The sequence below is a fragment of the Herpailurus yagouaroundi genome, unplaced genomic scaffold (genome assembly GCF_014898765.1).
Source record: "Herpailurus yagouaroundi ecotype Mexico unplaced genomic scaffold, PumYag 530, whole genome shotgun sequence".
In the NCBI taxonomy this organism is placed as follows: Eukaryota; Metazoa; Chordata; class Mammalia; order Carnivora; family Felidae; genus Herpailurus; species Herpailurus yagouaroundi.
The window spans coordinates 2,438,913-2,451,650 of record NW_024412747.1 but is presented as its reverse complement, the minus strand read 5'-3'; the positions used below and the strand labels follow the sequence as shown (position 1 = coordinate 2,451,650).

At 42.6% G+C, this 12,738-nt stretch overlaps 1 protein-coding gene across 13 annotated transcripts in view; it reads left to right on the top strand.

Annotated features, from left to right (window-relative positions):
• RYR2 (ryanodine receptor 2) overlaps nucleotides 1-12,738 on the top strand; it is a 768,472-nt gene that overhangs the window by 324,884 nt on the left and 430,850 nt on the right. For all 13 annotated transcript variants that reach the window (XM_040464903.1, XM_040464902.1, XM_040464892.1 and 10 more), the window contains 2 exons: nucleotides 4,014-4,113; nucleotides 4,839-4,935. In XM_040464903.1, coding sequence (XP_040320837.1) covers nucleotides 4,014-4,113; nucleotides 4,839-4,935 — 197 coding nt within the window. The remainder of the gene's footprint in view (nucleotides 1-4,013; nucleotides 4,114-4,838; nucleotides 4,936-12,738) is intronic.

The window sequence follows — 12,738 nt, the reverse complement described above, 5'->3', positions numbered from 1 at the left end:
TAAAAATTTAGGGGCCATAGACCCCTTTGGTAATCTGATGAAGCTTATTGACCGCTTGTCATCAATATTTTAAAATACATGAAACATATACATAGGATTACAAGGAAAACTAGACGTTCTCTAAGTGGAGTTTTGGTTAAGAACTCCCATAGGGGAGTGTGGGTGGCTCAGTCGGTTAAATGTCCAACTTCAGGTCAGGTCATGATCTCATGGTTTATAGGTTTGAGCCCCATGTTGGGCTCTGTACTGACAGCTCAGAACCTGCAGCCTGCTTCAGATTCTGTGTCTCCCTTGCTCTCTGCCCCTCCCCTACTCATGTTCTGTCTGTGTCTCTCTCTCTCAAAAATAAGTAAATATTAAAAAAAAAAAAAAAAAAAAGAACTCCCATAAGATGATTTATAATATCCTCTCTTACTTCTGAGATTTTGTGATTCTATCATACAATGTCCTGTTACTCAAAACACCGTTTTGGGGCCAGCAGCCTTGGTTGGCCCCTCCACACTTCCTGGGTTCAAATATGCATGTTTGGACAAGATCCTCAGCTGACTCCTGTGTGTATTCGATCTGGAGAGTCACTAACACAAAGGTCACGGTGACATGAAGGAATGGAGGGGGCCCCAGGCCCCTCCACTTTTGCTGGTGGGTTGATGCTACTGTAAGCATGTAAATTCTAGAATAGTTACATGTTTCAGCCTAAGGCCAACTTTGCTTTCAACCTCTGACAACATCTGTTTTGCTTTAAGGACAACTCGTCTTAGTTTCAGTAATTGCAACTGTTACTGCTTTCTGAATATTTCATCCGACAGGTCTGACAATGTTGTGTGTCTTTAGATTTCCCTTAGCTGTTTAAGCAGCAAAATTAATTAGAGACATCCAGAATAGTTATGCCCAGAGAATATTTTCTTGAGAAGAGTGGGCATTATTGAGTTTGTGTGCTGCAATACGATCTTAAGGACATTTTTTGGACTTTATTCAGCAGACTGAAACTTTCATATTTTTATGGTCCTCTCGTACGTATTATTTATCTTTAGGTTTAGATAGGATTTGAAAATTGCATCTTAACCCTCCTCCCCACTCCCATTATTTTTCACTACAGCAGCTCCTTACTATTATTTTTTTAATGCTTATTTTATTTTTGAGAGAGAGAGAGAGAGAATGTGGGGGAGGGGCAGAGAGAGAGGGAGACACAGAATCTGAAGCAGGCTCCAGGATCTGAACTATCAGCATAGAGCCCCACACCGGGCTCGAACTCATGAACTGCGATATCATGACCTGAGCTGAAGTCGGATGCTTAACTACTGAGCCACCCAGGTGCCCCTCGCAGCACCTTATTTTTTTTTTTTAATTTTTTAAATGTTTATTTATTTTTGACGGGGGGTGGGGGGTGCGCATGAGCGGGGGGGGGGGGGGCGGAGAGAGAGAGAGAGAGACACAGAATCTGAAGTAGGTTCCTGGCTCTGAGCTGTCAGCACAGAGCCCGACACGGGGCTCAAACCCACAGACCATGAGATCATGACCTTAGCTGAAGTCGGATGCTTAACCAGCTGAGCCACCCAAGTGCCCCCAGCAGCTCCTTATTGTCTGAAGCATAAGGTGCTCCCATGTTCTGGTACCTGTTTATCTGCTGATCCATATCTCACTGTATTACTAAGTATATGGTCTCAGCCCCCAACATGGAACTCTCTGCTGTATCCTGTGTTCCCATATGTCTGTCCCTTTGGTTACCCCCCTTCTCTGTGTCATAACATTCCCCTTATCAGAGCCTCTTAGAGGAACAAAGAGGTCCAGGCCACTTCCATTTATGAGGTTTCTGGCATATTAAAAATGAAAACCTCCAAACTGGCTTACAAAATGTAAATTGTTTCATAAAAAATGTTGGCATGTTTTAAATATTTACTTTAGCACATTAACCTTACTAATATACATACCCAAATCCGATGTATGTACAAAGTTACTCGGAGACAGCATCTCTAAACACAGAAATGTGAGGCCCAGACTAAGCAGTCCTACTGGCCCCTCATGCTCTCATCCCATGTGGAATGTGCAAGTGCCTTCTCTCTTGTGCAAGTGCTGTCTGTCCTCAAGGCTCAGTGCAGCGAGCTCTGTTCTGGTTACGTTGGCCAAGGTGCTGTCTCGTTTCAATTCCTGGACCGCTTCAATTACAGTTCATGTAACATTGAAACATATATTTATTTTACCTTAAAGTATTACCTCAAAATATGCACGTACTTTACCTTCCCTTCCATGTTATAAGTGTACTTAGGGTACAGCATGTGACCTACTGATATTTAACACAGTGCTTAATACATAGCATATTCAGTGAAACGTGATGTGTTGACAGATGACGATAATTTATCATCATATGGTATGAGCTTTCCCTTCAATTCAAATAAAGATATAGGCATTGGTATTTTGAGTCATCTTCTCATGGTTTGGTAAAATCCACATGGATGTGTGTGTGTGTGTGTGTGTGTGTGTGTGTGTGTGCGCGCTGTTACTTTGACTCAGGTCATTGAAATGGGAATATTCATAGAATAACTTCAGATTTTTTTGTTTGTTTGATGCTACTTTGATTTTAAAGGTTTGGGTGACTTCTTCACATTCTTGCTTAGTGAACAATGCTGCTCGATATGAGGTATACAGTTGTGAACCTGTGTCTAATAGCTTATGAGATGGGGAAAGAAAATACACAGAACAGTTACATCACTGTGACTGCTCTGAAGGAAAATATGGCTTCCTTAGTTATGGAAGCAGAGCATGTACGAATTTATCTGTAAGTAGTTAAAGGAGTCTCTATTGGGGAAGAAATTCAGTAACGAATGTCCACTGGGATTTGGTGTCCAAAGGACAGGCTGAGGTGACAAGGTTGTAAAAAGGCGGATGGTGAGCCAAGACGAGAAGATCAGAGCAAGTTATTGCTAAGTATGATGCATCGACAGGGAAACTTTGAATCTTATTGATTCGAAAGATTATTGATAAGATGACCACCTAAGTGTCAAATGTCAAAATTTTCTCTGATTTTGTTCCCAAGAGAAAGATAGTGACTTACCTGCTTTTGCCGGTGACTTGAGAGTATGTTTAGGATATTCAATGCCCCGTGGAGCACGGGAACGCCCCGTGACTGCTTCGTGATTGTTCTTCATTTAACGAAGAGGGTCAGATTTCTGGGGAAAATCTGGTACAATTAAAGACCTTAAAAGCTTAGGCTGTCATCAGCATTGGAAAAGTGTTGCAGAAACATTACAGGAATATTGGTGATGTTTACCCGGAATGACTCTAAGGAAAAAGTGGTTGTTCTATGTGTATTTGAAATTCTAGAATCAGCCAAGTAGTGATCAGTAAAATGAGCAAGGTTACCCATAATTTTGTTTTTCTTTACTAATTATTTGAAAACTCATATATTATGACTCTTCAATGGGAAATATGATATTTTAGTACATTTCTATTTTTAAGAAGGAAAATCTGAAATTTGTAGTATCTGAATTTTGGAGGAAATGGAAGGTGCTGGTTAGCTACCTATTAGGAAATATTGCCACTTACTGGCTGTCATATCAAATTGCAGATAAAAGTTCTCCAAGGACCCTGTGAAAGTCCCTTAGAATTTACCTATTTCACCGTCCAAAAACTGTCACCGTGTGATATGTAGAAAAACTAATCATAGTTTCAATGGTGAGTGACCGCTCTCTGTCAAGTTTCGTCCATCAGCGAACTGCAAAAAGCAAAATGGTCTGTTTTAATGCATAAATTGATTTTAGTAGTTTTGTGTGTGTGTTTCTGATTAGTGGCTTCTGTGAGTCACTCTTAGAATGAAGCTCAAAAATACCTAAAGTCAAATAGGAGCTCTCACTTTTTTTTTTCCTACTAGTCTCTTAATGCCTGAGTGACAGGATCGAAATAGATGTTCTCAGTGGACATTCCCAAGTCGGCAGTGTTAAGTTCGGGCTGCCAGAAACACTTACGTCATAAGACTTTCGAAAAGCCTGAAGAGATGCCCTCTTTTGCCTCTCCCACAGCATTTGTCTTACGGCAATGGCAGCTTACACGTGGATGCTGCTTTCCAGCAGACTCTCTGGAGCGTGGCCCCAATCAGCTCAGGAAGTGAAGCCGCCCAAGGTAAAAAACAAAACAAAACAAAACAAACAAACAAACAAACAAAAAAAACCAAAAAACTCCACTTCAATTAGAGGGCTTGTCCTTGATCCATGGTTGACAGTCATCCCTGGAATTGTGATAATGAGCGGATTGTTAATCAGGGCATTTTGTGTCAAAATATTCTGGAATGCAGATACGTGACATTTAAGGATCTTGTTTCGATTGCTATTTAAAAGTGAAGTTTGTGTTAAGATTGATTTTCTTTTTTTTGTGCTGCCACCTTTCGCTTATTTGTGTGTGCTGTATGTGCTCGCTCCCTAGATGTTGTTTTCTCCAGTGTTTTGGCCTCAGAGTATTGTTCAGTGAGGCTAATAGGGAGGCTTCTCACCTTCCAGGGTTGGGGGACTTAGAGCCAGACCATGGCAGTGTTTATGTGTCAGGTTAATCTCTGCATCTGTTCTGATCATCCTCGTTTACATAGGTTCAGATCTGAGCCTCTCCATGTTTGTATGCGGAACGGAGGCTTTTCTGGGATCGAGGTCATGTTTTCTAGCAGGAACATCACGGACAGTGGGACTTGGGAACCCTGCGCTCAGAGGCGGCAGGCAGATTTTGGCTAGATACTTAAGCCTCACTGAACTTCTGTTTCTCTGTCTGTGCAAATAGAAGATTGGACCAGATGATCTGCCTGGCTATCGGCATCTGACCACGACAGTTCAAATGTGCCTGAATTTCAATCCTTACAGGGTATCTAATTGGTGGTGACGTCCTCAGGTTGCTGCACGGACACATGGATGAATGCCTCACTGTCCCTTCGGGAGAACACGGTGAAGAGCAGCGGAGGTTGGTACCAAGCCTGGTGTATCTGAGTCTTGCCTTGATGCAATTTTTATTTTTTTAATTTATTATTTTAAAAAGTTTTTTTTTAACATTTATTTATTTTTGAGAGACAGAGTGAGACAGAACACAAGCAAGGAAGGGGCAAAGAGATGGGACATAGAATCCGAAGCAGGTTCTAGACTCTGAGCTGTCAGCACAGAGCCTGATGGGGGGCTTGAACTTACAAACCATGATATCATGACCTGAGCTGAAGTTGGATGCTCAACCGACTGAGCCGCCCAGGCGCCCCCTTGTACAATTTTCAAATTAAGACCATTAGCTTAATAGAAAATGGGCCACTAACACTCCTCTGTCCACTGAAGCAATCCATGTGTTGGCCTCTATAGAAGTTTTTCTCTTATGTTTTATTTTTTATTAGCTATTGATAGAATTGCTGAAAATTTTGATATAAATAAAACATGGTCAGAAGTATGGACTAAAATACACTGAGTGGGAGGAGTGAACACATTAAACTACTTAAAACTTCATTACATGTTCCTTACTTTTGATTTCTCTCTGGCATGTTTAGTCTCAAATTCAGTTTTAAAGTCAGAGTTCTCAAATTGCACAAAAGTTTGGGACCTTTTCCTATTACCTCCCACTTACTGACATACATGATAAAATTGACCACTCTCCCTAATATTTTATGTGATTATAACACCTCTCTGATGGTAATATTTGTTGGTACTGGGCTGAGACTGAAGTCCTCTGGGGAGTCACTGGGGAAAGTGCATAAATAATCCAAAACCATAGAATATTCAGGATGGTTTGAATGTCGTGCTTTGCTTTATGAGTTAATGGATCCATAGTGAGTTGAACACACATATATGAGAGTACTATGAGAGAAGACGTTGTATGGATGGTTTATTATGTGTTTTTAAGTCTTTGAGTGGACATTTCTCATAATATGAACCTATATAGTGAGGCAACTATTATTTAATACATGTTCAGTTTTGTAACTTTGATATAGAGAACATTTAGAAAGTTAATACTCACTTTTTTTTTTTTTTTAGTTTATTTATTGGGAAAGAGAGAGAGGGGTGGGGAGGGAGAGAGAGCAAGTTGGGGAGGGGCAGAGAGAAAGAGAATCCCAAGCAGGCTGCCCAAAGCTGGTGCAGAGCCCTACACAGGGCTCGATCCCACCATCCACAAGATCATGACCTGAGCCGAAATCGAGAGTCAGATGCTCGACCAACTGAGGCACCCAGGCACCCTGAAAGTTAATGCTCATTTAACTAGCTGTTGAGCCTTGGGAAAAGTCACTTTGAGGCCTCGGTTGTAGTTGTACCTCTCTTACCAGGAAGACCTGGCTTATGGTGAAGAGTGGCATGCACAGCCTGGAAAATGCCCTAAATGAAAAATGCCACTGGTAGTAGGTTGGGAAGAAGATGTTGATGGTGCTGATAGGGTTTGTCTACAAGATGAGAGGGAGTTCAAAAGGCACTTGGTTTGAGGAATTAATTCCAAACAGAAGAAAACACAGAAGACTCAAAGGGATGTAGAGTGTTGTGGAAATAGCCGCTCTTCCAGAGTGACCGGGAGCAGGATGGAATCGGAGGTACAGACCAGACAGGAGAGAGCAGTGTGGTCAGCTTTTGAAGGATCCTTGGTACCATTACCATGGGCTCGCTTTTACTCTGAGGTAGGTAGGAAGGAGCGTTGGGGTGGGGGGTGAAACGGTCAGGTCTCTTGTAAAGGAATAGTAGGTCTTAACGGGCAGGAGGAGGTTGGGTCACCAATGAGGAGAGTCCAAATCAGGGAAACCAGGAGAAGGCTGTTGTAGGCACTCGTGCAAGAGGAAGGGAGAAACTTTACCTGGAGGGTGGCCATCAGAATGGAGAGCTCTGTCTGGAACAGAGACATTTTAGGTCACGTTGACTGGTTTAGAGATAAACCAGTGTGGAGCATGAGGGAGTGTATCTGATCCAGGGTGTCCTGCTGTTTCTGGCTTGAGTAAAGAGAGATGGTGCTAAAGATTATTAGGAGACATTCAGTTTTCATAGTAAGGCTTGAGTAAAGTTTGGATACTGGTAACTACAGAGGGTCCGTGGGACATTAAGCAGGACGTTGGACTTTTTGAGTCATTTACTTAGAGCTTGACCTGGATGTAAAGTCAAGCGCCCAGGGGATAGTTGAAGGAATGAGGGTCCTACATAGGGCAGAGCTGGAATTAGGGGGATGTGTTGATCAGTTTGGGGCATTGCTTTAAAAAGGCCGCAAAGCCTTGGAATAGGCCTCTCCTCCAGAGAGGAGGCCAAGGGTGGTATCCCAGAGCATGCTGACATTTGGGATGTGGACAGGCAAAGAAGAGTCTGCATGGTAGCCAGGTAGAGAACCAGGGAGGTTAGTCATGGAAGCCAAGGGAAGATTGGGGGGCAGGTGTGTTAAATGCGGTGATATGTTTATATAAACTTAGGAGCAAAAAGAGGTCCTGTCTTAGTCATTGGGGAATTTATTCTCTGATTTGTTAAAGGAAGCACTTAGAGCAAGTGATGCTTCTTAGAGCCCTTCAATTGTTTCTACAGACACGAGAGCTTGGTAGTTAAGGCTCTGGAGCTACGCACACCTGGGTTTGGGCCTCACCTCTGCCACTTCCTAATTGGGTGACTTGTGTAGGTGACTTAATCTCTTTAAGAATTGCTTTTCTCCACTGTGAAATGCAGCTTAAGTATGAGCTGGGAAGATTCAGTGGGACAACGCGTGGAAAATACTTGATGCGCAGTAGGAGATCAACAGATTTCACTGTCGCTGTCATCATTATTTAGATGGAAGAGCAGGATTTAGTCAGATATGGGAGCATCTGAGGGACCCTGGGCATGTGGATGAAAGCTTAGTAGTGCACAGGCTTTGGAGGAAGCGAGGCTAAACTATATCGAGGAAAATCCTCTGTTCTTTGAATTGAATGGAGTAGGTGTGGGTTGAGGAAGGACTCCTGATTCTTGCTAAGGTTCAGAAGCCGGAAATGGATGAGCATAGTTTTTGTTTGGATAGTGGAATATTTTCATCCTCCGAGGAGAATATTCAGTGGCAGAGAGACCCCAGAGTTCCTCAGCTAAGCTCACTGGCAATGACTACAGTTCTCCAGTTCTCCTGGACACTGGAGAACCTGTAGGTTAAACAGGTGTGTGTTTGTGTTTTATTTAAGTTTATTTATTTATTTGAGAGAGGCTGAGCCAGCACAATGGGGGAGGGGCAGAGAGAGGGAGACAGAATCCGAAGCAGGCTCCAGGCCCCGAGCCGTCAGCACAGAGCCCGACGCGGGGCTCGAACTCACAGACCACGAGATCATGACCCGAGCCGAAGTCGGCCGCTCAACGGACTGAGCCACCCAGGTGCCCCTAAATAGGTGTTTTCTTGAACGGGGCATTTATAGGGTGGGTTTTCTACTGATTGTGTAGGTAGCTGGTTATTACTGCAGGGAAACCTAGCGGGCATTTCAAAGATATTTTATTATTGTTCTGGATCTGCTGTCCCATTGCATACATGTTGACATCTGTCCTTTCTCATATCATTCTTGAGTTAATGTTGTTAATGTCTGTGTCAGATTACTCTCAATATGTATTCAGTTCAGCAAATCACTGCTCTTTCTAGGGAGTGATGTCAGTAAGAACACATCCGTTTGTGCCCTGTGCACAGTATGTTTATGCGGGTGAAATTAGATTTAAAGAGATGTCAGATCATGGCTTGAGGGAGAAAATGAGTCAGAAATAGGCAGCAGCAACCTAAGGGGTGTTGCTTAAGGAAGGATAGTTAGACTTGTCTTGATGAAATAGTGAGATTGGGCGTTTAGTTGCATGTCACAAGAAAAATGATTTCTTAAATTTTACATTCGCACTGCACTCAAGTCTTGTTACTCTCATTGTGTCGAAATGTCTTTATCCCCCTTTGTTCTGACCCGGAGTCATTTCAGTCTCTTCAGTGGCTCGGGGGGCGGGGGGCGGGGGGCAGAGGGCAACTCAGTCTGGAGGCAGTAGCTCTTTAATTGATTTGAATCTCTACTGGGGGAGAAACGCATCATGATAACCGAAGAATATATATTTTGATTCGTTTAAAAAAAAGAAGTGGAAATAATTTGATTTTTGGGCAGCCACTTGAAACCTGGAGGAATTCTAGGGAAATATGTGAAAGAATTTTTTTACCTCACAGCTCTGTGCCATACTTGTGATCTGCTTACGCTCAGTACTCGTGTCACGTTGTGAAAGTCAAAGAACTAAGGTCAAACCAGATTTGTCATAAGAAGTGGAAGTAAGGAGATGGCCAGAAGCGACATTTACTTTCGAGTAATTTAGGAACATGTCGGTCATCAGTGCCTTCTTCCCGAATGGATACGTCATCCTGCCTGTGCCCCAATCCGTTGACGGTTGTTGAATAGACACAGCTATAATTATAGCAATTGAACATGCAGTTTGGGGATGGGTTCTGTAATACCAGAGACCAATGGAGTTACCTTTAGTTTCCTCTTCACATTTAGACTTGTATGTGGAAGTAATTACCTAGGCATTCTCATGAGGGTATTAATAAAAACTCTTAGAACGAAGAGCAGACAGTGGCCCATACAGTTAAGTGGAACTGAATGGGGGAATGAGCTCCTACTCAAGCTAAACTAAATTCATAGTTTTCTTCATTCTTCTTGCTCATCTTATGTTTATGGATTGAATTCTGACATTACTCATGAAATATAGCATCACGATAGTTTTATTTTAAATTTCTTTAAAAAAGATTGTTTTATGTTTATTTTTTGAGAGAGAGAGAGAGAGAGAGAGAGAGAGTGTGTGTGTGTGTGTGTGTGTGTGTGTGTGTGTGTGTGTGTGGGAAGGGCAGGGAGAGAGGGAGACATAGAACCCGAAGCAGGCTCCAGGTTCCAAGCTGTCAGTACAGAGCCTGACGCAGGGCTTGAACTCACGAACCCTGAGATCATAACCTGAGCCCAAGTTGGAGGCTTAACCGACTGAGCCACCTAAGTGCCCCTTAAATTTCTTGAGATTTTTCCAGGAAGACCCTGTGGTTCTAAAGTCACAGGTATGCGAGTTGTCTAAATAACAGTAAAAATATAATCTATAGAGGTTGTGAGCATTTGGGTCAAAGGGGGATACTTTGAGTATCAGCTTTAAATTGTAATTTTTTTAGTTCTGACCCAAACTCTTTAGATAGTGAGAATGTATTAAGGAGAGACGGGGATTTGTCAGAGCAATATCGTGTTTTAATTATTTACTTAAAAATAAGCTTTCATTCTGGAAGCTTGAAATCTGATGACCGGTTTTCATTTTGAGCATGACATATTTTACATGGGGAGTATTTTCTGCCTTAGATTCTATCACTGGATTGCATCCTATTCAGTCCATTTTTATGTGAAGCGTAATAAAATATCAGCAAAGGCATTTCCTTCATGTGCACATACACTTACTTATGCATGAAATACGCACTGTCTGAATTAAGTATGCCATACTTTTAAGTTAGTGAATTTTAGAATTTTCTTTGAGTTTTATTTACTTTGAGAGAGAGAGAGAGAGAGAGCATGAGCACAGGAGAGGCAGAGAGAGGGAGAGAGAGAGTCCCGAGTAGGCGCCACGCTGTCATTGCAGAGTCCGACATGGGGCTCTGACTCCTAGACCATGAGATCATGACCTGAGCTGAAATCAGGAGTCAGACGCTAACTGAGCCACCCACGTGCTTAAGTTAGTGAATTTTAAAGTGGAAAAATTGGGGGAATATTACTGGGAATTATTATTTGGGATCTCTGACTTGGATACCGGTTATTAGAGGAACGTTTTTTGAAAAGCACCATTTTTTTTTTTTAATTTTTTTTTCCCAACGTTTATTTATTTTTGGGACAGAGAGAGACAGAGCATGAATGGGGGAGGGGCAGAGAGAGAGGGAGACACAGAATCAGAAACAGGCTCCAGGCTCTGAGCCATCAGCCCAGAGCCTGACGCGGGGCTCGAACTCCCGGACCGCGAGATCGTGACCTGGCTGAAGTCGGACGCTTAACCGACTGCGCCACCCAGGCGCCCCTGAAAAGCACCATTTGTATGTTAAAACCGGTTATGCTGTGTAGTTCATGGGTAGTTTTATTCATTCAGTAACAATTTGTGGAATGACTATCATGTTCTGTCTGGGTGCTGGGGTTATAGCAGTGTATAAAAAGATGCGATGTCTCTTTTCTCAAGGAGGTTACATTCTAGTGGGGATATGAGGCAACGCAACCATAAATGCACTTATTTCTAAATGCACCCACATATGCATACACCCACAGATAATATACAAGGTGATGAGAAGGGCTTTGGAGAAAAATAAAGGAGACAAAGGAGTGGAGAGGGTTTGTGTTTGTGTGTGTGTTCGAGGGAGGGAGAGAGGGAAGGAGAGCGGGAGAGAAGGAGAGAGGGAGAGAGCGGGAGGGAGAGCTTGATCCGCAGAGAGCGGTGGATCTGTTTCTGTTTTATCAGGCATTACTGTTGCGTATGCTTGCTCTGTCTTCCTACTTGCCAGTGGAGGACAATTAAGTTATTGTTTCTGACAGTATCTGGAAATAAATGCTGCATTTGCTTTCCAGCATGTGACTCAGCAGGCAAAAGCTGTGCCATATGTATGCATGACAATATTTTTTGCCTCCTTGCCCCTTTTATGATATTTTGGCGATTTAATGAGCTTTAGTTGTAAATAATCGATAAGAAGTGAGATGGGTTTGATACCATGAATTAAGTGTCTCACAGTCCCGTTTGGAAAGAGATGCATGGTTTATGTCTGTGTACACCATCGGATGACTAATATCCTTGCCGGGTTTGTACGCCCTCGGTCACCACCTCGGAGGAAGCTTATAAAGCTGCCTTCTGTGCTCCTAAATGTTCAGAGAGATAAAGTTATCTGATGAGGGCTTCTCAGGCACCTGTTCCCCTTCACGACCCGTATGTACCTTTGCAGCCTGGCGATGGGAGCTGGATGGCTTTGCTAAGCAGTTTTGATGAAAGAGTAAACACATATCGGAAGAGCTATTTTCTCTTCTGTGCCTCTTCTCCCTTGAGAGAGGTTCATTCTTTTCCCCAAATTTAAACTCCTTGCAGACTGCAGACAGCACAGGGCCTTATTTCAGCCTGCCCTCATTTAGCAGCCTGACTCGGTCTGTAACCCCCATGCTCAAGGAATGACGGGGCTAGAATGCACTATTTGAAAAAATATAGGTCTTGAAGGCAAAAGATTAAAAATATTCACAGGAATTGAAACGAATGGATTTCAGGAAAAATTAAAAACAACAACAACAACAATAATTGAAGTGTTCTATACACTTAAAGTTAAGTGAATTAAAAAAGAGACAATAGAATTTAAAAAAATCAACATTAAAAAAGAAATATCCTCAGGGGTGCCTGGGTGACTCAGTGGGTTAAGCATCTGACTTTGGCTCAGGTCATGAGTTCGAGCCCTGCATCGGGCTCTGTGCTGACAGCTCAGGGCCTGGAGCCTGCTTCGGATTCTGTGTCTCCCTCTCTCTCTGCCCCTGCCCCGCTCATGCTGTCTCAAAAATAAATTAAACAAAACATTAAAAAAATACTCCAGTTAAAGAAATTGTGGTTTATATACACAATGGAGTACTACATGGCAATGAGAAAGAACAAAATATGGCCCTTTGTAGCGACGTGGATGGAACTGGAGAGTGTGATGCTAAGTGAAATAAGCCGTACAGAGAAAGACAGATACCGCATGTTTTCACTCTTAAGTGGATCCTGAGAAACTTAACAGAAACCCATGGAGGAGGGGAAGAAGAAAAAAAAAAAA